Source organism: Anopheles funestus, chromosome 3RL (assembly GCF_943734845.2).
Source record: "Anopheles funestus chromosome 3RL, idAnoFuneDA-416_04, whole genome shotgun sequence".
Taxonomy (NCBI): domain Eukaryota; kingdom Metazoa; phylum Arthropoda; class Insecta; order Diptera; family Culicidae; genus Anopheles; species Anopheles funestus.
The window spans coordinates 13970931-13995161 of NC_064599.1; the positions used below are offsets into that span (position 1 = coordinate 13970931).

The 24231-nt window shown below is 41.8% G+C and overlaps 1 protein-coding gene and 1 long non-coding RNA gene across 7 annotated transcripts in view; one reads left to right on the forward strand and one right to left on the reverse strand.

Moving 5' to 3' along the window:
* The first annotated feature begins 184 nt into the window (after positions 1-184).
* Positions 185-24231, forward strand: part of LOC125769984 (hypoxia-inducible factor 1-alpha-like) — a 40248-nt gene continuing 16201 nt past the window's right edge. The window contains exons 1-2 of one of the 6 annotated variants that reach the window (XM_049439103.1): positions 185-1510; positions 11201-11779. In XM_049439103.1, coding sequence (XP_049295060.1) covers positions 11448-11779 — 332 coding nt within the window. In that variant the 5' untranslated portion in view covers positions 185-1510; positions 11201-11447. Of the gene's footprint in view, positions 1511-11200; positions 11780-14166; positions 14616-14672; positions 14768-18818; positions 19841-24231 lie in introns of those variants that run through there. The other 5 variants (XM_049439099.1, XM_049439100.1, XM_049439101.1 and 2 more) reach the window with 5 other exon arrangements.
* LOC125769991 (uncharacterized) lies at positions 13180-14085 on the reverse strand. The gene is made up of 2 exons (XR_007419123.1): positions 13972-14085; positions 13180-13899 (listed from the first exon to the last, which is right to left on the reverse strand). It is a non-coding gene; the product is annotated as an uncharacterized LOC125769991 (long non-coding RNA).

Consider the following 24231-nt stretch of genomic DNA (forward strand, 5'->3'; position numbering starts at 1 on the left):
ACATTACAAACCTTCCTCTTCCACTGACAAAAGTAACCGCCATTGTTGAAATATTTCACGCGAAATATTTCATTTGGAATTTTACCAATCTTTCCTACACGGCCGAACGAAACAAAAAAAAAAACGATAAGTTTGCACCTGTCAGTGTTGGCATTTGTGACAGGGCAAGCTGTCAAAAACGATAAAATGCACAAATTCCGTGTTGAAGATAAATAAATACGCACACACGAAAGTTATTTTCCATCTTTCGGTAGAGTTTGCGTCGGGAAAATTGATACGATCGCCCGCGTTGGTGGTGATTGCGGGAAAAGTGTTACCAAACAATGGTAACAGCACAACAGTAACGCATATTGCGCGTGTGGTGCAAAAGGTGACAAATTCCGTTCCGTGTCCGCGAAACAAAGAAACGATCACCATCACAACACAGCAGACCGTATGGGTCGCGCGGGGCTGGTAAGGGGGCTGTTTTTATTACGGGAACGGGTAGAGCGCGTATCAAAAGAAGAGAAAAAAAAGAGTACACAATCATAGAAACTACGAGATAGAGCGGCCGCTAATGTTTGCTGTTGTGCTGCTGGGGTTTGCCTTAAGGTTGCCGTAACCAGTTATACACGTTCGTGCCGATCTATTCGCGACCCGTACACCGTTGTTTCTGTTGTGTGACTGTGCGTGTGTGTACGATGTCTAGTGTGTTTTCGTTGCCTGTCACAAATGGCACAGTATGAGCGGAACGCAGGCCAGTGCTGCATCCAAATAATTGTCCGGGAATCGGCACAAAACGCCGGGAATGCAGTGGGCATAATGTGCGTGGTATCAACATGCAGTTCCGAGCTGTCCTTACTGTGAGCAATACCGTGTAAGCTGTTTGTTTCCTGTTGTTTAAAGTGCTACTTGAATGTGGTCCAAGGTTTTCGATTGTTTTGGAGCAAAGAAAAGGTGAAAAGAGTGAACGCATCGTTCGGAATTGTAGTGTGTAATTAAACATAATGGAAAAGTGTGTTTCACCCGACAAACGGTGGCTAGATATCGAACGTCAGTGGTATTTTGCTACCATGGTGGCAGCAATCAAAGCAACCGGAGTGTGACATGCTTACGTATAGCAATATTTACTGATCACTTCCTCTGGTTAGTCATGTTTATGATTCTTTAAAACAAAAAAACCTGCCTAACTGCGTGTGTGTGTGTGTGTGTGTGCTTTGGCCAAGAATTGTTCCCAGTACGGGAATGTGGGCACGCACTTTCCGACTATCAAACAATACTACCGTGTCCCATTATCAACAAACGACTGTGTGACTGTTTCTGCTGCTGTATGTGCATCTGCTGATAGAGGCAACGGCAACAACAGCATCGAACAACGCAAACAACGGAGAGCAGAAAGCAAGCAAGCAAAAAAAACGTCGTACAACACACTCATACACACGCGCCTGACTTGGTCTGGTTCCGGAGAAGTTGTGCGAAGTATCAGCGAAGAAGAGTCGGACCCCCGAACACATGAAACCACGGAAAGAAGGTCAGTTATATTCGGGGATAGCGATTTTTGTTGCGTTTCTCTGCGTTTCTCCTTTGCAGCCCTCTACGCGCTGACACAAGATCTCCCCGCCGACAGTTGACGCTGTGGGCCTGTGTGTTTGTCCATCAGCGCTTCAAACGCGTTCATCACCTCCCACACCAATACCAGCACTTCCGATCCGGCAACAAATCAGGCGCCGTCCCGCGATACTTGGCCACCGCGTACTGCGCGGGAAGTCATTGTTTTCCAACCTATCTCAACATTTTTCGGCACATTTTGTAACAGGCCACCGTGCCGCCGATGCTTACCGTGCTTTGGTGCGTTTTCTCCGACCTGTGCCCACGATCATCGTCATCTGCGTCCGTCTCCGCTCTGTGTATGGCGCACGGACGCAAATAGCGGCCGCACGGTGGCACGGGATTGACATTGGAACGATTTGTGTTATTGTTTATTTTTAGTTGAATTGCGATCGGCGCAGATTAACGGAGCATGGTCCAATGGTTGATGACGATTCGTGGCATTTGGTGGCGCGAGGAAGTAAACAACGGCGGCGTAGGGATGTCCCAGACGCATCATCACACATCACCCGCCCGCCCGGAGACAACAAAAATGTCGCAGCAGACACCTACCGAACGGTTATGGCTATGAAATCATTTGAATATGCGCCGCCCCCTCTCTCTGGCGCATTTCCGCAGCCCTGCCACAAACCCTTATGCGAAACGATTGTCCATTACCGGTTTGATTGTTGCTTAGAGAATGTCCAGCAAATAAGACGCTCGGCCAAGGAGTCGGTTTTGTCACGAAAAGTCATCAGTAGAAGCTTGTCTCCGTGTCCCGTACGTCAACCGAAGAACCGGGCGAAACAAACAGGGAGGCGGACATAGCGGACCCGTTGCATAATCGAGCAGAATGGAAGCATCCGTTGGCAGTTGAGTGTGTAGTAGTTTGCCCGCTGGCACACGACCTACCATTTGCTTTGAACCGATCGATTCCGATGCAAATGGCCAACCGAAGACCGTTGTTGTTTTTTTTTTCGTTTCGACATTTGTTGTGGGAGTATCAAAGGTTGTGAGTGCATTTTGACACCCTTCGATATGCATTTTTTGGGGGTTGCCACTAACGATGGCCATACACTTCGACACAATTCAGAACACATTTTTCTACTTCTTGTGTATGAGTGTGTGTGTGTTGGGGGAAAGATTAATCTAAACAGAAAAATGCAACCTGTGCCTGCTGGTTTTATCAATGCATCGCACACTGGGTCAATTTTGGATGATAATAGGACGTTTTTTCCACGTTTCAGGTTGGCTCTAATTGCTGCTGACGGCACCTACAAGCTATTTGTCGTCTATGAATTCATTAACGTGTTACGGGCAGAAATGGCTTAATTAATGGAATTTGTATCGGTATGTTAATTTTGGGGTTGTTTTTGCTTTTGTTTTGTTTTTAATTAAATTATTATCGTACGTATATATTTCCTTTTTCGTAGTTGGCTCTACAAAACCGCTATTTGTCTGTTTTTTTGTTGATCAACAAAAAGTTGTTGAAAAAGATTTTTATTGCGTTTTATTTTTGGAATTTAATTTGTTTTTTTTTTGTCGCTTTATTGAGTTTTGATTTCAACCAGATATTCCTGAAGAATGCTTCAAGAAAATGGTGTTAAAAAATACTTCATTTTTCCCGAACATGTTTACCATATATTTCCCCAAGTAAATTGTTTTGATTAGAACATTTCAACAGAATGCACTTTCTGTTGCATTTTGACCTAAAACAGCAATCATCACAATCACTGTGTGCTTCCCAGCAAAATTGTCTAACACGCCATCACCAATGGGAGGGAGCAGCAAGGAGCGTCTCGTCGGTAGGGACTACCTGGGCATGGGAGAGACGTTTCGGTGTGTCTATTCGCCAACTGCAACGTTGCATCAGCAACTGCAACTGCAATCTCACACCATTGCCGGCCGGCGTAATATAAATATAGTCACGACCGGGCACAAATACCAATTAAACTGCCTCAATATCACTGTCAAGGGCTTTATGCAATACGCCCTGTGGGTGGGTGGGTTGGTTTGGGTTGTGTGTGCGGGTTTTTTTCTCTTCTTTTTCTGTAGCTGTTTTGCTCCCTCACACCAACCAAAGCAAAATGGTTTTGCGAGGGGTTTGAGTTTGATTTCAAGGTCCCCCGGGTTCCGTCGGCAATGCGGCGCGAAATGGCTAGACGACGCTGGATTCATGCATCTCGCTGCGGTGCACCGATGATCAGCCCGCCAGCCGTGGGTGATTTGGGGAACTGTGGAAGGACAATCATTTTTTGGCATCCTTTTTTTTCGGAGGCATCGTCGAGCGAAATGAATTATTTTTGGACGTGTTTGCAAATTAATGCAATGCTGCTGTTTTTGGGTTTTTTGAAAAAAGGTGCACGAACGACAAGCCCCAAAGACGTAATTGTAACTTGTTTCATGAGATATATAATACGGAACAAAACATTTCATAGTTGTGAATAGTTGTAACATTTTTTTTGCATTTTAGAGGATTCTCACGTAACAAAAATGTTTAGCCGGGTGTAGTGATCTTTAATGAAATTAATTTAATTTTTAACCAAATTAAAGACACACCAATTGCAGTTAATATTTGCTAGAGACTGCTTAACTTTTATTGCAAATAAAATAAGGAATCATCGAATGATCGAGACATCAAAATGAACTGAGTTATAAGGAGATTGTATTAATACGTACAAGATTAGATTGGTTGCAACAATTTAAATATAAATCGAACATATATTACATTAAGCGTTGTTAAGTTGTGAAACGGATTTAATTCTTGTCGCATCATTCGTTCAGATTTAGCTTTAAAATTGCTTCAAGGCTACATTTCGCTTATCGCGTTCGAACTAAGTTCGAATGCTGACGATTAGATGCGTCATATGACAGATATAGGTACAAATCCCAGTTTGGAAGCCAAAGGCAATTGAGTGCAAACTGATAAATGCGATAAAGATAGAGCTTATCAAAATTGTACTTATTATCTTCAGGAAAATGTTTAGATTTTTGGCAATGTCTAGATTGTACTGGTTCACGAAGCATTAGGACTTTCATGTCTTTGTGATGATGTGTTTAGTTATGTTTGGTTGGAAGGCAATGGTTGTATGATATTTGTATGGTTGCTTTATTAACAAATTATGTTGTAATGGTTAATTAAATTGTATTGTTTTTAGTAAAAGTATGATTTCGATTTGTTTAGATAAAATTTTGCATACTTTTTTACTGTTTTTAAATTTTGTTTATGCTGCAATTTTGGACACTCAATTTTTGCCCATTGTTCGTGTGGTTGTTTGTTTTCCATTGACACGTCTCTCCGTACGGTGTTGGTGTCTATCAAGCGTTCTTGCGCGGCTCTAAACGGAGGCCACAGGGACCACACACGAAAACCGTCGGAAAAGTATCGTTCTCGACCACACTCAACATCGATGTTACTACCACCATATAGCTATTACCATTTACTCATACGACCGGGCGCAAAACGTTGGACGATGTCGCAGTCCTACGGATAAATGCGCGTTAGTACTGTTATATTGGTTACATGCGTTACATGGGTTTCCACAGGCAAACCGCTTTCCACAGCACAACCCTTACTTTTCGCTTGTGACCGTTGTGTCTGTGTAAGTAATTGAAGTTTTTTTCTGTTCCATGATTAGTGTGCTATTTGAATAAATTTTACCCTGATCTCTTTTCTTTTCAAAATGCGTTGGACTCGGTTTCGGTTGCAACAGGTGATATATCGTTTCAATACTGGTAAAATTATATACCGATAAGAGGGAATGTTATTGCTACTTTTGAAAACACTTAATGCAAATGGAAAGGTGCAACTTCTATCGCTGCGTCCTCTATCGGGAAGACTAGACGCAGCGCCATCTGGGAGTTTGCTGGTGCGAAATATTTTTCGAGCACCTTTTCGCACCATTCAAGTAGGTAATCGAGCAGTATTTGTAGGTGATTTTTATAGTTCTAAATACCATAATTTGGAGTAAGTAAAGAAATTATATGATCATTGTTGTTTAGTTTTTAGGGTGAGATAGTTCTACATGACAGGACCGGAGTTCAAAACTCCATCGGGGCCAAACCCCGTACGTAGGACTGACTGTCGTGCTACGACGGGTCAAGGAAAGCCAGTAATGGGCAGGTCAAGACTATCTCCCTTTAACGTTGTAAATCCCACATAAGAAGAACATTGTTTAATTTTTCGTTGGATCGTTTCTTTTCGATGTTACTTGAGGATACGATGAAAGAAAAAGGATACGTTCTTGGGAAATTGAGACCTTCTCCGTAATTATATTTTCGATTTAAATAACCAATAACAAATAAAAGATGTTTTAATGTATCTATATGTATTACATTTTTTTGCATTTGGTTTCTTCTCTACGAGTTTAATTAATGGTTCCAACAAGGTTTTTAAATCCAACGTGAAACTTTTCACCCATTTTCCATCACAATGGGAGTAATGAATTTTCATAAATGCACTTGTATGAATTATGCTGAATTCTCAATTAATGCATTATTACTAATCACAGTAAGTAATTTAATGAGTTGTGTAGTAAAACTTTTTGCATTTTACCATACGATGTCCATTGGAAAATTTGTTTCAAAAATGTTCTAAATACGAATGATATATTTTGATTATTCTTAGCATATGCAGATAGCCTTCATCTTCAGCGATTTATTTTGATTGGTTATTTGTGTCATCATAATTTTATTCTTCTTTGATATCCTGCTGTTAATGTCGGTGTGTGTTTTTTTTTTCTTTCACCCTTCTCTCGACTCGGTAAACAACGTGAATTATGCTGAATTCTCAATTAATGTGTATCGAACGTGGAATAAAGTCGTGGACCTGAAAAAAATAAATAATCATTTGGTGCTTTATTTAATATCATTTGTCACCATTTGTCGGTTTGTTGTGCTGAAGTATATTTTTTGCAGTGTACTCCAATTCCGATTTTTCCGATACCGAACTTGAGACACCGACCGATAGGACAGCGCAAAGGTGTGTGTAAAAAAAGGCAAATGTAATTAATGGTACGCATTCAATAGCAATTACAAATTGCACTTCTCATCAACCTCTGGGGGGGATGGGAAAGTTGATTACCCAGCCAGTGTATCATTAAAATTATAGTTGTATTTTACAATACAAACACTTTTCCGTTGCATACATTGTATCGTGGTTTCGTTGGAGAATAGTTATAGTTGCTTCCCAGAATTTAATCAAACCTATCGATTGATGCAGTGATTACATTCCGAACAATGTATGTTTACATGTGAACCCTTTTCCTCCAGCCTTCCAAAGGTCTGGTAGGTACAATAATAGCTGCCACATATAATTTTATGCCAATGCTAATTTTACTCGTGCGTCCCGTACTGGTACTGTTTAGTTATGTAAATGTTCTTAATGTTGGTGGACAGGATGGAATTTTACAACTTCACCTGCCCCATGCCCCCTTCGGAATCGTTTTCGAGCTCCAACTCCAAGTGTTCCAAGGATTTCCTTTTTGGGTGACGTCTCTGAAATTATTTTTTTTTGTCTCCCCTACATCCATGTAAGCATATATGGGGTAAAACTCCGGTCGGGCGCATTTTTGCACCCGTTGTGTAGAACCGCTTGTAACCGTTTTACTTGGTCTGAAGAAACGCTTTTGTCTCACCGTTGACGGTTTTTCAATGTCTGTTACCAAACAAAACGTGCATTGCTAGCAAAACTGAAACCAAAGCAATTGGACCTCTGGCACTCGAGCGGATCTGGCCGGTTTGGGTCCTCCCCCCTCCCCCATTACCTTGCATGTGTAAATAGTGGGTATGTGGCGTGAGTTTTAGGGCCACAAAGGCCCGCACAAGTCCGTTGCGTGGTGGAGTAACAAAAGCAGTAACCCTACGGTATAGGGTGTAATTTGGTGAAAACTTTATGTGGAAGTGGTACACAAGAATAGTCCAGGCACAAAAACGAGCAAAAGTAAGAATAAGTAGTAGTAAGTTCTGGCAATACGTTGCAATTCCGCTGGGTATCAGGATATTGATTCCCAACTCTCTGGAAGGAAATGATTTACTTAATTGCAAAGTTCGAGCCAGAGAAAAAGGGGCGAACTTTTCAGTAATTGATCGGTCTCATAAGACCCTTCGGACTGTGGATTTGTTTGGTGAGATTGTGCAGCTTGTGGTGGTGATATGGTCGGTGGTGTTAGTGGTGTTGATGGTCGAAAAACTATCCCTGGAAACACACGGCAACATGGAGAGCGCCTTTTACGAAATGCAATCATTTGCTAGAAGTGTGACGATAATAGGAAACCTTGACACAGAGGAAGAAGTTTCAAAGTTCCCTTCGTTTTAACCCGGTTTCATCCCGTAGGGCAAGTGAACTACCCCCTTCTGTGTGTATGTGTGCAGAATGAGCGTAATTCAACACCGTCGATGATTGACGAAAAAGGAAATCAAAGGAAAAGTCAATGGTTCAAAAGTCGACGCGTTAGCATTTACGCAAGAATGTACGGTCGCAACATCAGCAAATTTGTGAAAGCTTCAACGAGAACCGGTTGGATGTGTGCAAGCGGTCAGCAAGAACGCGCTGAGTATGTTGGACAAAATATCCGTTAAGATTTGCCATGTTACCTTTGTTCCAGGTCTGGAATAGTTAGACATTTAGCAACAAAGATATTGAAATTTTAAGATTGTATGAGTGATTTGTCTCGTTATCTTCTAAGGGTTTGTAGCTTTTTTTTAAAATTTAGAATGAATTATCTCGTTTTCTCGCTGCTAACGTACCCAACCTGTCACGGTCAACACGAAAACACAATGTGTCACCAATTGTTTCGTGTACTGTTGTCTTATTGCATCCATTTGACGTCCATCAGGCATTAAGCTGGCGCGTATTTGTCGTTTTATTATCACCATTATCTTTCCCGAAACGTGATGCCCGGTGTGAAACCCGTTGTAGAGCGTCATAGAAGCACATTTGCAACAGTTTGGTAATGGAGTTGTTAGCAATATTGAAGCCCTTGTCGTTTTCTCTCGGGGCGCTTTTTGTTGCTGTTGCAAATAACGTCCTTCTTTATATTAGGAAGAGTTTCTTAAAATAGATCGCCTATTAAAGTGCAGTGAAGGTTACCGCGAAGTGCTACAGTAATGCATGTGAGTTCAATCTCCATTCGTTTGCGTGATTTAATGTTGTTTTGCGGTCGTTGCTTATCTTTCACTGATTTTTTTTACGGTCAGGCTACCGCTGTACGGAATACTTTGGCACCGAAATAGGTAGAGTGCTTGTAAAAAAAAGTCAACGTAATGGGACGTATTAATATACAATGTGGGTAGTTATATGTGTTTGAAAATATTGTAAGCATTATCACTAATCACAGTAAGTAATTTAATGAATTGTGTAGTAAAACTTTTTGCATTTGACCATACGATGTCCATTGGAAAATTTGTTTCAAAAATGTTCTAAATGAGAATGATATATTTTGATTATTCTTAGCATATGCAGATAGCCTTCATCTTCAGCGATTTATTTTGATTGGTTATTTGTGTCATCATAATTTTATTCTTCTTTCATATCCTGCTGTTAATGTCGGTGTGTGTTTTTTTTTCTTTCACCCTTCTCTCGACTTGGTAAACAACGTGGGTCACGGTTCGTTCAACGTGCGCAAGATCCCCAATGTCTGACCGTTTCCGCTATCACACTCATGTTCCACACAAACAACCTGTTGGTTCTTCTGGTGTTTTTTGTCCATTTGTTTGCGTGCAGTTTCCTGTTACCAGCTTGAACATGATGTGAGTTTCCTTTAACCACCCATAAGCCGTGGTTGTTTGTCTAGAGGTATGCATTATGATGTGACACATTTTGTGGGGAAAAAACATAATGCTTTACATTCCCAGAACAGACGCCAAGGTACTACACAAACCTGTAGTGATTAGATTTTATTGGACAAATTGTTTAAATTTTGTTAACTCTGCTTTGCGATTTACATGATTCAGTTTCCATGATCGTATATTTATTTTTTTAGAACAGTTTTTGCGATTCGTTGGTAACTCACTAGCAAGCTTGAGAATATTCTTGAATTAGTAATATTTTGTGGTAAATCAAATTCTATTTCTACCCTGAAACATTGAGGTCTGTTAAGACGAACATTGGAGAACAAGAGTACCTCAGTCAATTTCTACCCTCAAAAATTGAGGAATGTTAAGGCGAACATTGGAGAACTAGACTAACTTAGGATTTCTATTGGCAATTTCTAAAAATTATTTGAGTTTCAGTTTATCCAGCAAGTTCTTCAACCTTAACGTTGAATGCCTTGTGACACCTTACATCATAGGGTCAATCACTTCAGAATGGAATAGCATAAAGGAATGGAATTCCTTCTTTTTCTCAAGCGGCAATCAACATCAGCGGTCATTGGTACAAACCTAGACAATGTTTCCAAGTATGAAACAGGTTGTTTATCTAAGACTAAGACTTTTCAATACGTCCTCCGCTGACCTTTACGCTGAACAATAGCTTGTGACTGAAGTTGCTGACCCGCAAAGTCAGGTAAAGTGTACAAACAATTATTTGTGCTGGAAATCAATGAACTTCGAGATGTGTATGGATTGTCTATGGTGCGATTCTATTGTGCTGTGAATGTAATGGAAAACATTGTTTTCTACTACAGTTTCTTCATCATGTTTTTTGCGAAATATCTTGAGAAATAAATATTAAAACATTGGTGAGTTCGCAGCTAACCGTGCAATCGCTACTGTATGAAGCGTACGTGACCGAATGACTGATTTTACAAGAAACCACAGGAAGGAAGAATTCCTTTACAATCAAAAGTATGCGACGTGATTAATGAAGGCGTACAGAGCGACGGACTATATTCCCGGTGACTTTCCACAGGATGTGGGAGTTTTGTGTAAACTACTTTCAACACATTTACCCGCCCAAACCGTTTCTTTCAATCAAAACCAAGTGCGACGTAACATGTTGCGAGCCACCAACCATGATTAACTTTCTATATCTGGAAGTAAAAAATAACTAAACCAAGTTGCTTTTTTTTCCGCACCCTCTAATGTAAATAGACAGTCCTTGAACAGTGTGTGTATCCTGATTTTCGGTCGATCGTGGTTCCATTTCCCTCCTTTTGGGGGGGGCCTGGTTGTCAAGCACTTTATGGCAGCAAGATTATGGACCTCATTATGGTGTAGCATGTGCCTCTGATTGCCTGTCCAATTGTCGCTCGGTGTGTCCTCATTTGGCATTGGCAGCAGAAGATGGATGGTGCCGCTAGTATGTTCCCACTATTCTCGTCACGAGAAAATTCCTCCAGATAAGCAAATATTTTGTTCGCATATCTAACGACCTAACTTTCTTTGCAGCGATGAATGGAAACCTCCATCCACGGGTGTTCTAATCAAAACCTGTTAGTGTTCCAGTGTGTGGTCGCAGTCTGCGTCGGTTATGCGCAGGATGCATACTCCAGTTACAGTTTGCTTCCTTACCTCCTCATATGCTCCAATATTAGCTCTTCCCTTGTTTGTCAATTGCAGCTTCTTTTTTCTGTTTGTTATTTTGATTGTTTACTCCTACATATCCTTCATTATATGATTTGCTCGAGTTCGAGAATGAAATATATCTGCAACTGATCTGTTTCTGTGTCATTGTTATTTGTTTCATTTGCAGTATCCAACGCTAATCACACTCGAATGCAAAACTAGGATATGAGTAAAAACAAGCTGGACGATTCCTGCCGGACGAGTTTATCATTGAAAAAGTGGAAGTGCTACGATAGCTCGACTCAAGATTGACTAAATAAAAAAATAAAATAAATAAAGAAACTGAAGCAAAGCAACCAACCGAGTGGCGCAGTCGTGGAAGTCAATCACCAGACGAGGAAGTTCTGCTGGTGTGTCGGTGGCCGGTTGCCGGAATGAACGAATCCCGCCGAAGCCTTGTTCCTACTGTAGGTGTTGAATCGCGTGGGCATTCTGGTGCAACATTGGTGTCGTCGATTGGTTCGAGTGCGGGCATTAAAAATGGAACCGATGCAATGCTGATCCAAGGTGACAAGAGCACACCATCGGGAAGGAGCGGTACCAGTGGAACCACCTTCAGTCCCACGGGTGTTGGTACCGATCATCAGCCCGGTTCGATTGCGAGCTACGATTCCGATGGCGAAGACCCATCGACTGGTAACACGAACGACGATAGAAAGGATCCGAGCACGAATTTGAAAGACCTCAACGATAACAGCTCTTCCAGGTGAGTTTTGCAATGGATGGACAGATATATACTTTATTTCTCTCAATGTGATAGATTTCTTCTACGATGGTTGCCCGACAGTGATTTCAATGGTTTCCAGTGCATTAGTTTTGCAAGGGCCATGCTTTGGTGTGGCTTCATTGCGAAATGAATTTCGTTTGCCCAGGAATGGAAAGCTTGCAATAAATGTCATCTGTGTAATGCAATTTACACGCTTTTCGAGTATGATAACGGACAGATCGGATTCACAGGAACAAACAGGATTTTTTTAACATTCTACTAAAACAGTTTTCTTTTCGTCTCATCAATATAATATAAAAAATAAATAAAAAAAAAATTCCTTTTTTAAATTTGATTCCCTTTGGGAAATTGTTCTCGTGAACGACCATCCGTCTCCATCACAGAAAGATGTGAACAAAAAATATTTATCAATGGTTTGCCTTATATTTGAATTGCATGAAAATGCTTTGAAAAGAGCATAAGTGCGTCGTTAAAAAATAATTTTCATTTCAACCTCATGCTTAACGATAACCATTAAAACGATCAAAATCTACGCTCGATCTTTGCACCCGCATATAAAAAAAAAAACTAAAATTGCAGATAAATGACGCCTCTAATTTTCACTTGCCGCACACAAAACAAAACAAAAAAACACGGCAAATACTATCGTATAAGAGAAATGGTAACGCTTCGGTGTGTTGTTCCCGTTCCACGGTTGTTGATGCCATTCGGTCTGGTTTCTTAAAGATTGCCAACAAAAAAAACAAGCTTTAAACCAAAAGTACACACCATTTCCAAAAGAAGGAAAGCTTGATCGGGACGGTAGAAGCAGTGGGGGGGACGGGAAGAAGAAAGAGAGATAGGAAAAAAATGGTCGTAAAGTGGGAAGCCACCACCCGATCTGTCATATCAACGAAGGAGGCAAGCACAAATTAGCACGCTGAATGTTCGACATCTTTCGGTGGGTTAATGGGTTTGGGATGTGAAGTGAAGATGAAATCGAATCCAATCAAAGCATTTGCAGACTGTGTGATGATGATTTTTTTTTTCCTTTCAAAGACAAAGCAACAACCATCACAGATAAGCATGCGGTGCAATGAGAAAGCCGATCGTCCGCGGTGAGAACGAGACAAATCAACCTGTTTAATGATAATCAGCGAACGAAGCAAAATACATTACGTCTTGTTTTCGCTAGCGTCAATTTGAGTGGCCGGTTGGTTTTTTTTTGCATTCGATCACAAAAGAAACGGTCCGCACCATCGGCACCTCTAAACCCCCTAGACCATCGGCCATTTCTAATCTATCGCTAATGTGGCTGCCCATGTATGTGTGCGGTTGGTCATGGTTGCCAAGTCAACAAGCATTTCCAACGGTGTGTGGACCTTTTTTTTGGGGGGGAGGAGGGGGGCGACTGGTGGAAGGGTGAGTTTAGCGAAAGGTGTCGTGAGATGGGGTGGTACATTTGCGTTCGTCAACAAATGGTTACATTGTAGGCATAGTTATGAATTTATTACGCGATCTCTCACTCGGCTATCCCAGACACGGTCGACACGATCGCACACACAACCACACGCATTTCCCCGTGTGGAAATGTGTGTTTTTCGTTTCGCTACCCCGAACGAAACGAATTTCTCCTCTGAGTGCCCCGCTGGGGGGTTGGTTACTCATGGCGATACTCGCGAAAAAGGGGGTTGTTTTTTACTGAGCGACCTTTTTGATGAATGCGAGACACTCATTGATGTGAGTTCGATTAATAGTTTGATAGCTATATATTAACTTGTATTTTTATTAAACATATTTTAATGTTTTAAAATATTTGAAGAGTCCTAGTGAGTATAATTATTGATGAGTACTCACATTAAATGGTGAGTAAAACATGTTAAATCGTTAAGCAAATTAAGCGACTAAAACGTTAGTAAATTTAATTTTTAACAGAATCTATTTCTACACCTCCCCAAAAGAAGCTTTCGATGTCTGCTCTCAGAATATTTTGCGAAGTAGCAATGTTGGACACTCAGTACTATCGGCAGCAGTACAGAAGCAAACGGCACACGCACACAGCAAGAAGTAGCGCGCGATGTGTGTTGGGAAATGACACGGGAACCATCACAGCCGAAGCACTAAAAACATACATCAAACATTAGCAATGTTGGTAACATTATCACACCGTGCCCGAGTGCCCGTGCGCTTACACTTTTGCTACTCTCAATCGCTCCCACACGACTACGACGACGACGTTATCACATCGACAGCTCCCCATTGCCTTGGGGGTAGGTAGGCCGTGCCAGCCCCAACAATACACCACCCACCGATGCTGGGGCCGAACGCGCGCGGTACCGAACGGAAACAACACCCGACAGTCCGACCGACCGACTGGCGGACGCGAACGTTTCAGTCGCATCTTGCACGTGGTACTATCGGGAAGTTTTGTTTGTGCACGGTTCGTTTGGTTAGCAGCGCTGCTGTGCGAAATCGCAATCGAATTCCTTTGCCGTGTTGCGGGTCGTACGTGAATTTGATGCCCTAGCGGTCGGGCCCGTCTGTCACCTTGAACGGCACACCGCGAATGCCTCGTGCCACAGCTGGGCGTACTCGGGCCACTTATCGGATGGAAAATTTTTGTACGCACATATCCTGTGCAAACGTGTGATTTTATTTTAGTTGAAAACAGTGACTATAAAACTAATTCGCTGGTGGTGTGATCTTGTTGTTTTAGTGTGTGTGTGTGTGTTTTGTATAAATCTAAATTTAATACAAATGACAACAAGCCAGAAAAAATGGCATTAATTCGATACAGCATCGAAAGTGTCAACCGATACGAAGTGTCGTTCGTCGTGTAAGCAAAAATCAAAGATGTTCCTTTACGCTCACCACCTGTTGCGTCATTGGTTAGCATTTACCGAGCGACCAACCACCGAATATTCTGATGGAGAGAATGTCCTTTTTATCGTTTTTTTTTTCCTTCACAATCTCTCCACTTGTGTCCGGGTTAGTGTCTGATCGATCTTACACATTGTGAGGACACTCTTTTTTTGTCCTGTGCGCTGAGTAAAAGCGGAACCATTCTTCTTCCAAGGGATGTATGTGCGTGTGGTATTATGTGTAGGTGTGCGTCCGTGAGGTTTCGAAAGAATGTGTGCCTAAAATATGCCCTTTCCACTATTGTCATCCCTGTCTTTACCAGCTGCCACAGCTTGGAAAACGCGACCAGAACGGAACGTTGTCAATCGAAACCGACAAAGACAGACAGCAAAGTGTTTTTCGTGACAGTGTTAGGTGAAACTTGTGGCTTCCGATTTTCCCGGTCCCGGTGCGTTGTTTTGTCTTTGTGAGGGTCGTTTTTTTTTATTTTGGTTCGTTTTTGTGCGTCCTTTAGTGTTTGACGAACACATATGCACCCGTTGTGTTGCTGCAAGAAATATAGGGCTTTAGAGGGTAGTGTTTTTTAATGCGTGCTTGCGTAAAGCTTCTGAGCGCTTTTATTAGGTTAATAAACTTGGGGTGTGGTGCGTTTATGTTTTCCTCCATTCGTGTGCTGTTTTGTTATGGATGCTTACAAAGAATCTCGTCCCGAGACAAGTGTCTGTTTCATTCGTGCTGGAATATTCCACAGGTGTTGCAAGTGGCTTTTTTTTCGGAGGAAAGTAGCACCCTCAATGTGTTTTATTTAAAGAACACCCCATCCGCAAAAAAACGGCTGATGTGTGACCATGTGCCTTGCTGCCGTTTTGGTGGCTTCTCGAGAGAAATCTTCTGCTACACCCAGCCCGACTGCATCGCTTATCAAAACAGTTTTTGCGAAATGTAACCGGAGGAAAAACGGTTTCCAAACCGACGGCGACGCCGGCATTATTCGGTTTCGGTTCGGTTGCGTTTGTATGTGCCAAAAATAAACAAAACAAAAAAAAAAATGAAAAATACTAAGATAGTTGTGTAAGTGTGTGGTTGCAAAAGTTTATCGTCTCTTATGGGGCGCGCGGGTCGTGAGAAAATGCCCATACCAAGCGAATTGGGATAAAACAGCACCCAATACGCACTGCGTTGTGCAGAAGATTACATTGAGTGACAAGCTTTTTTTCTTCGTTTGTTGTATCTTTCCTTATTTATTATTTAGTTGGCCAATATAAAGCAGGTGAAGCATGACGAAAGTAAAAATCGTGTAGCCCGGCAAAACATATATAAGAAAACCGATGCAGTAAAGTTTTTTTTTCTTCTTTGTTTTGTTTCTTAAGCTTTCCCTTTATTAATGAAACCGTTCCGTTTCGCTGCATATGCCGTTTCGTTGTGATTTTTTATTGTGATTATTAAAATTATTTTTATTATTTTGTTTTTAAAATTGTTAATTTTTTGCCAGGCCAAAAAAAAAGAGGTTAACCAAACCGAAGTGTTAAGCATTACTAAACGATAGATTAAAAATAGAAGTAGCAAAACAAGACGAAGAAGAAAAAAAACCCACTCCACACGGTAGATCTCTGTTCGTGCTTCAAAACTAATAACAAACTGCTATGAATGTTTGCTTTAGTTTCGTCCACCTTGCACTTGTTTGGTATCTTAAAACCTAATCCAATACCTGTGGCATGCGGTGTGTCGTCAAACAAAAACATAGAAGAACAAAAAAAAATCTGCAAAAATGTTACGGCGCCAAAACACAAGGTTGCCTTCACCGCGGAGTCAGAAAAGGAGAGACAGAGAGTGGAAAAAAGAAACAAAAATAAAGCATGTGTAAAGAATGGAAAACGATAAAAAAATGTGACACGAGCACAATAAAATAAATAAACAAATAGTGGATCAAATGAAACTAAAAAAAAAACACACACACGAAACATGAAGGGTCTCGGAAAGGAAAGCCAAAGCTTGTTTCATATTTGCAGTTGATAATGGTTTTGCGACATATCGCTGTATGTGTGTGAACGGATCGCGTGCATTCGTATGTAACCCCGGGTAAATGGATGCTGTCAGAAAACTTATGACGAATTTCCTATAACCTCACCAATGGAAGGAACTGAAGCGGACACCTTTACCAAAACGCCCAAAAACGGCATTTCGTGCGTTTGCTTCGGTTTTTTGGGCCTGAGAGTTGTTTCTTTACGTTTTCCTTTCGGCACCGAACCAAAACCAACGAAACTCTTGGCCCCCAAAAAGTGCCAACGCCACATACGTCCCGAATTCGACTGGTCCTCCAAAAAAAAGTGAATGTGTTTGGTGTGTTGGGGGGACAAGGGTTTGTGGAGTTGTGTGGTGTTCCATCGCCTTCTACGAACAGTCGGTTCCTGCCGGCAACGAGAGAGAGAGAGAGAGAGAGAGAGAGAGAAAAAAAACTTTGAGGATGTTAGGAAAGTTTATTAGTGCGAAAAACATATTATTTAGCACGTGTTCCTTTTCTGGCTCTGTCACTGCTGCTACCCACAGCGAGGAAATAATTGTGTACGAAATATGATAGCAAAAGCTGTCAGGCGGAACTCAAGATACTTAGATTCGGTATTACTACGAATAGCGACCTTGAACCATCCCCGAAAACCCACGATTGTAATATTTAAATAACCAACAACCATCTACCGCTTGGAGGTATTCTTTCTAATGAAAAAGCTTTGCTCGTTTGGCGTACCGGTTTTCCATGCAAACTGCTGGTCCCGGTTGCCATTTTCTATGTTTCGAGCACTTTCCCTTTCTCTTGCTATACGAGCGAGTTCTGCAGAACCACCCGGTAACGGCTTTTTGGCGAATTTTTTGACGAAAGAAATGATTGACATTCACGGGTGAATGAAAGTAATTGAACCCGAGAAAAGCAGCATCAGTTCCAGAAGTTTTCATCGCCGCTTGCACGGCAATCCGTCGAGCTGTTCAGTTTTTGGAAAATGTCTAATTAATTTAATTGATCCTTGCGAACCGGGGTTTGGTCGTTACGGGTTTCTTATCATGCAAAATGGGAGGGTTTTCTTTTCACACGAAACGTCTTCAACAGAGTGTGGGAAAACCGAGGTGGAGTGGGATGGTGGTGAAAAGTTGTGATTAAAGGAGTTTCCCACCCATTTGCCCCGTACCAGGCACCAGAAGCAAGTCGGGAGATGTGACGTAGTTGCTGAGCAGGTGACTGAAGTTTGTCTTACCGATTTTAAAACCTGTCCGTAACAGTGTAACCCTTGATGTAGTTGTATGCTTATCATATCAACATCGCTTTTGATGGGTTTGAAAATGGTTTGCAGCCAAGGTCGCGCTTAACGAAACGCCAATCATAATTCAGCTCTTTTTTTGTTTTACCTCAAGCAATCCATTAATATGAGATCGAATAATAATAAAGGCTTTGTAAAAACAGATTAGAGCCAACAACACCCCTTGATGATAGACCTTTGCAGTACAAGGGAGGCCACATTAAGAATTTACGCTACGTCAATGAAGTTTTTCCTTTTTGAAACCATTCAACATGGTTTGATTAATTTTTTGTTTGCCCACCGATGTGTAAATTGGAACAGTTTTGCAATAAAATCACATACACCCATGATTAAACCCCCGGACACTTCTCTCTTTGTACTGCATCTTGTTGCGTCGTGAAATCAAAATACCGCAGCGTCTTATCAAATCCTTCCACCATGCGCACCCAAAAACCAGAGGCATCTTTTATTGATAGGGAATGTTCCTCCACCTTCTCTTGGCTTTGGGGGCTGATTGGATTCCAATGCTAGTTGTGGTTCCGGTCTTATCGGTTGCCCTTTTTTTGTTCTTGAAGGTTCAGCGTTTGGCAGGGTGAGAAATCAGAAACAAATAGGTTGATTACATTGCTAAAGAATGATGCATGTAGAATAAAATTAGAAGTTTTGAAAATGGTCACGAAAATAAAATAAAAGCACATACAGTATCAACTCTTGCAAGTCGGCACATAATACAGAAAATCTTTGACCTTAAATCATTCTGTTAAATATTAGTAATGGGATGCAAATAGCACAGTGAGAATAGAATTCATTTTTATATCCTTATTTCGTATATCGGAATCAACTTTAGTGGGGGTTTTAAATTTATTGTTGATTTGTTTTCCATTTCCAAGGATTTCCGCTGCAAAGCATTAAAAGTAGAAATTTGTGGCGTAAAATATTAAATGTGGAACAGTTGTGTGACTGAAACGAGTTGCTTATTCAAAGCGATCAAAGTGTATTCTTCGATTGTGTAAAGTAAAAAAAAAAACACACCAAGTGTCCAAGTGTTTCAAGTGTGCAAGTTCGAAGCAAAACCAGTTAAAATCGAGGATGATGCTTACCAGTGCTGCAACGTTGGGAATTGAATGTTTGCAGCGAAGCTGAGCAGCAATTCGTTGCTGTGACAAGCGGGCCCAGAGCACCGTACCAAACTGGATTCGTCCAGCGGTAAGCAACGTGCGGAACCGACGTCATGCACAGCTACCGTACCCCAACCGTCCACGGTATCAACGGTTCTAGCAGCTAATCAACCGGTGTCAGTGCGCGACCCATCCCGCCACCAACAATTATATCCGGAGGAGCGGCACACGATGAACATTTCCACCGAGTACGCACCGACCGACGGAATGAATCGATCCTATCACACACGATCATCCTACCACAGCCGGTACTATGCCGGTTCGGGTAGCCCAGGACCGGGAAATATTCCGCCGTACACCGGTGCGATGGATGGACATCATTCTCGACGCCATCATGAACATTCACCGACTACGATGGTCGGAAGTTTCGGAGATACGGGTGGATCGCATGGAAGTGAAAAGCCATTCTATGCACCTCCACCACTCGGTTCCGATTCTTATGCATCGTCGGGTCCGGATGAAAGACACCCAGCGTATCTGGCAAATTATTACGGTGCGGCAGGCTATTCCCAACAGGGTATGCTGCGAATGCCACCGGAGCATGGAGTTTATGGAGGATGTTACGGAACTCCACCTATACCATGGTATCATCAGCAGCATTCGTCTTATCATCATCATCCACACCATGGTCATCATCATTCGCATCAGCAGCAGCAGCATCAGCAACATTCGGTCACACCGAGAAGCTATCCGATGCCACCGGAACATATGTACAATATGTTTAACTTTAACAGGTAATGTTTCTCTGAGGGCCGAAATCTGTCAAATGCAGATCGTTTATTCGATTATGGGTGTCCTAAACGTTCAATGGTCATGTAAAGCTACATTAAACTCCAACATTTTCCCCCACAGTTAGTCTCACTCGTCCAAGTTAGACCAAGAAACCCCAACAAATCCCCGGCATTCGTTTGTTAGACTTTTCTTTTTCTCAACTCATAGTACCCATTTTATGTTCATACACCGTGGAAAAACTAATTTCGACAAATGTTTTATATTACTCACATCCGCCGAAGCATGTGTTATTTTAATGTCCTGTGCCAAATCTTGTTACTCCGTTCCAACACCCACTCGAAACGACTTGTGGAGATAAAATAAGCACAATAACGGATGGCGTATTTCGTGTCTCCTTTTATGCGACTGGAGTTTTCTGTGAATTATTTTTCGTCCCAGAAAATTTCCATGTGATTACGCATCTTTCGTTTGCTCTTTTTCCGACCAACTGTGGAGTAACAGGAACATCAAATAAACTCCAGACATTCGCGACATTGGCTCCATCTCGCAATGCAAATAAAGTTAGGAAAACCATTTCTCGGAAGGTAGAAAATTTGTACCAAAATGTCAAAAAGTAAATCTTTTTGCAATAGGTTTCGTGGGTGGGGTAAGTGAGAGGAAACCGTTTGGTCGTTGGTTGCCCCCATTCCTGACCGTAGGATTGTAAGGTTTTCGCCTTCTCCAATGATTGGCCAAACTCTAGCCGGTTTCGTGTGTTCCGTCGATTGAGTACGGTTTCGTTGAAGGTAATGGTTGTTTTTCTTTTTTCAGAAGAGTTTGACGTTTCTGTCCATTCCGTCACAGCAGGTATCGTCGTATCATGCAGAAACTTCCGAAAATCAAACCCTTGTGTCAGGCGGTCGTTAAGTTACAAGTTTCGAAAAGGTATTCTTGTGTGCACATTGCAGTGGAGCGTTTTGCAAAATGGGCATTTCCATTTCAAGCGAAATTATTGAATCTATCATTAGTTTGAGTTTGAAGAGAGTTTGAAGAATTTAAAATTAATGTACCAATTGGATTATATAAACCTAGAAAAAATATTGTTACTTTTAGAGAAAAATTCATTCGATATAATCTAAATATACAGAAATCAATATAATAGCTCCTAATTGCTATACATGCTGATCCCATGAATCCAGAATTGCTGCTCAACTATTAGCACAGAACTCACCATCTGTAATAGAAGCATGTGAACTCATCAAGTTGCGCTGTAACTAATGAAAACTTAAAACTGTCTCCTCACACTTTGCCCAACACACCTCAGCAGTGAACGTTTTCATCACTTCACTTTATTGAAAATAATTCCCATGTTCCGATGAGCATGAGCAGGGTGCGCGGCAAACGCAAATCAAAAACGTTGCACCTCTGCCGGGCGTAGTTCAAACGGTCGGTTACAGCTTTTGCAGTGCCCCCGGGGGTGCAGGAGGGTGGTGCGATTTGTATCGATTGCAAAATGATGATACGTTCCACTTGAGCGAAACTTGCAACATTGTTGCAACAAGTACCGTACACTACTACAGCCAAATTTTATTACTATTTGCACTTGCACAAGTGAGTGCAGAACGGTTGAGTGCGGCAGTACCCTACGACGATGCCAACCACACCACCCTCGATCTTGGCCGGTAAATCGAAACACCCTCATCGGTAGGGCGGATAAGTCAAGTGTGTTTATTAGTGTGCGTCAATGAGCGACCGTGCCATCATGCTCACCGTGTGACCGTAAAGTGTTAGGATTTATTTTTCCTTAATCTTGTCTTAATCTCTACTCGTTACTCATTTACTTGGTGGATGCTTCCTTTGGCTGTTAAATGAAATGGAACTTTATTTTATGAAACTTTTTAAATAAACGTAATAAAAAGGATGTTTTTTTTACACCGAGCTACTAGCAGTCAGTAAATACGAATTCTCTGAAGTTCAGCGAGTTGAAGTTGAATGAATTTGTCTGAAAATTCTCAAAAACAGCCACAAAAACTACAATAAAATAAATTTAATTACCTGACAAGCATGAATAAATTAAGGGAATTTCTAAATATAATATCTAGGTATCTGTTTCTTGCATTGGCGCGAGTTCGAAACGAATCAAATTGCATTTGAATGCTTCCATGTCTTGCCTCCGTACATTGTAAGCTTCTTACGACTATTTTGTTTTCCTCGAGCAGTGAATTTTCCCATGAAGTATCGAACTGGCAGAAGCCACTCTACCGTCATCGTACCGTATGCAGGATGCATGTAGGTGGTCCAATTCATTCGGACATAAACTAAGCGTTTCAGTATCCTATCGCCTGTTCCATCATCGTACCCACCCCTGCACGGACCCTTAGGGGTGTGTTTATCTGCCCCATTTGCGGCTTCCATTTTCCTTGCAGCACAATGTGCAACAAACCACCCCCCAACTCGGATGGGGGATGAAATAATCACCCAGGCCCACCCCTCCAATTCAGTTGTCTACAAACACACACTTACCCCTTTTTAAGGGTTCTTTCCGCCGCGTCCAAAAAGGATTGTTTTACTCTCGCTTTACAGCATGAAGGAAATGGCTCCAGGCGCTGTTACAAAATATTGGTAAATAGTGTTATTCCGCAGGGTGTTACCAGCCGTGACAGTGGGAGTTGTGGATGTCGGCGGTGCCAATGTCGTTTTTGCGCTTCTCGCACTAGTAGCGTTTGCTGTTTGTCCAGTAATTATTTGCATATTTACAATGTTTCTGCCGATTGGAATTAGTCTTGTGTGGTGGTGCGGTGTGCGATGGTGTGTAGGTGTAATTTACGGTGCGGTGTTGTTGACAGTGTGGAAAAATTTCACGTACACACTGTATCTGGAAGCAATGTAGTAAATTGAAGGATTTGAATAATCAGCATCATCATCAACTCCATTCCCACCTGATCTCGTGAAACGGGGCGAACTTTAAAAGGCATTCGTCATGCGTCACCATATCCTCGGTCGGTGGTATGTACATGTTTTTTTTTTTTGGGTAATGGAATGCTGGTTAGATCCGTACAAGCTTACCGCACAGGTAGAGAAAGAGGTACGGTACACCACTCTGACCACTATCAGCTTTTCCAAGGGTTCGATAATGTAAATGTAATAAGCAACAATTAGTGTTACCATTGTTCGATTGGGGCACTTCACGTTCTAGCACATCAGTTGGAAAATTGCGCAGTAGCAGGTGTAGTAGGAGGGTGTGCGATGCCTTGATTATGGTGGTGTGGTTTGCTGACCTAGTCGCGATTTGAAGCGGTCCCCCCGTTTTTTTTTGCTGTTCACTCGGAACCAGTGGCAAGCGATACACGTGACCGGTTCTCGAGTCCCACGCCAAGATGGACAAGTGAAGCATTTAGCTTAAATCCCAAACCTTGTCTTCCGGATTTGATTCCGCTCAATGGGCACAGGTATAGTTAATGCTTTATCTTGTCGCTGTCAAACAAAAACAAATGGTGCCGCCGGTCTGATCGTTACGCTGGGGCTAGAAACCATACAAACTTGCACCACTTGAGCGCATTTAAACCTCTTTTTTCTGCTCTTTAGTAACGCTCACTGGACACCATTTGTCGGACGCTTAATAAATTCATTTCCCATAACGGCCAGATGATGGGTCACTCGATCGTTCGATGTTTCAACAAGGCTTATCTGATTGTTAGGAGTGTTGCAACTGCGTCAAAAGTTACTCTCAACTAGCGCACGCTAATTGAACAATGTTCCTGAGGCAGTAGCGTCCTTTAGCTTTAGCGTTAATAGTTTAAGGATTTAGAGGCAGATGGGGTGTAGAACTGTCGGTTTGCACTAGACACAACGATTGCAAACTATTTGCTCAGCTCCATCAGTAATACGTTCGCGTCACTGATCGTCAACTGATGATCGTGATCTTTTTTAATCGTTGTGACCCCTCTCAAACGACCAAAGGCTTGCACGTAAACATCCTCTGTTACACCCCTGTAACGTTAGCAATATGGCGGGAAACTGATTCGTATTTGATGCGCATAGTCCGGCAATCGTTGGTGGCAAATTCTGTTATTATAGTTGATTAATTATCAACTGCGACGTCAACAAGTGGGACGTGCGGTAGTTTGATACGTGGTGCAACATTGTTGCGACAAACATGCAACTCTGACACCGTTCTCCTGTGCTGATTGGTTTGTCTCTTCTGTGATATGAAATTACTTTCTAGAAGCATTTTTACTCCATCATCGTTCACTATTAATTGCAACAATTTAATAATTTGACCCTTTAGTATTGAATACTGGTTGCAGAAAATAGCTTGCGTTTCTTGAATATCGGCCATTTTGTAATTACCATTCGGCTTAGTGCTCCCAAGATGTCGGAAGCAATGCAATTAATTCTACATGTTAGCAATTAA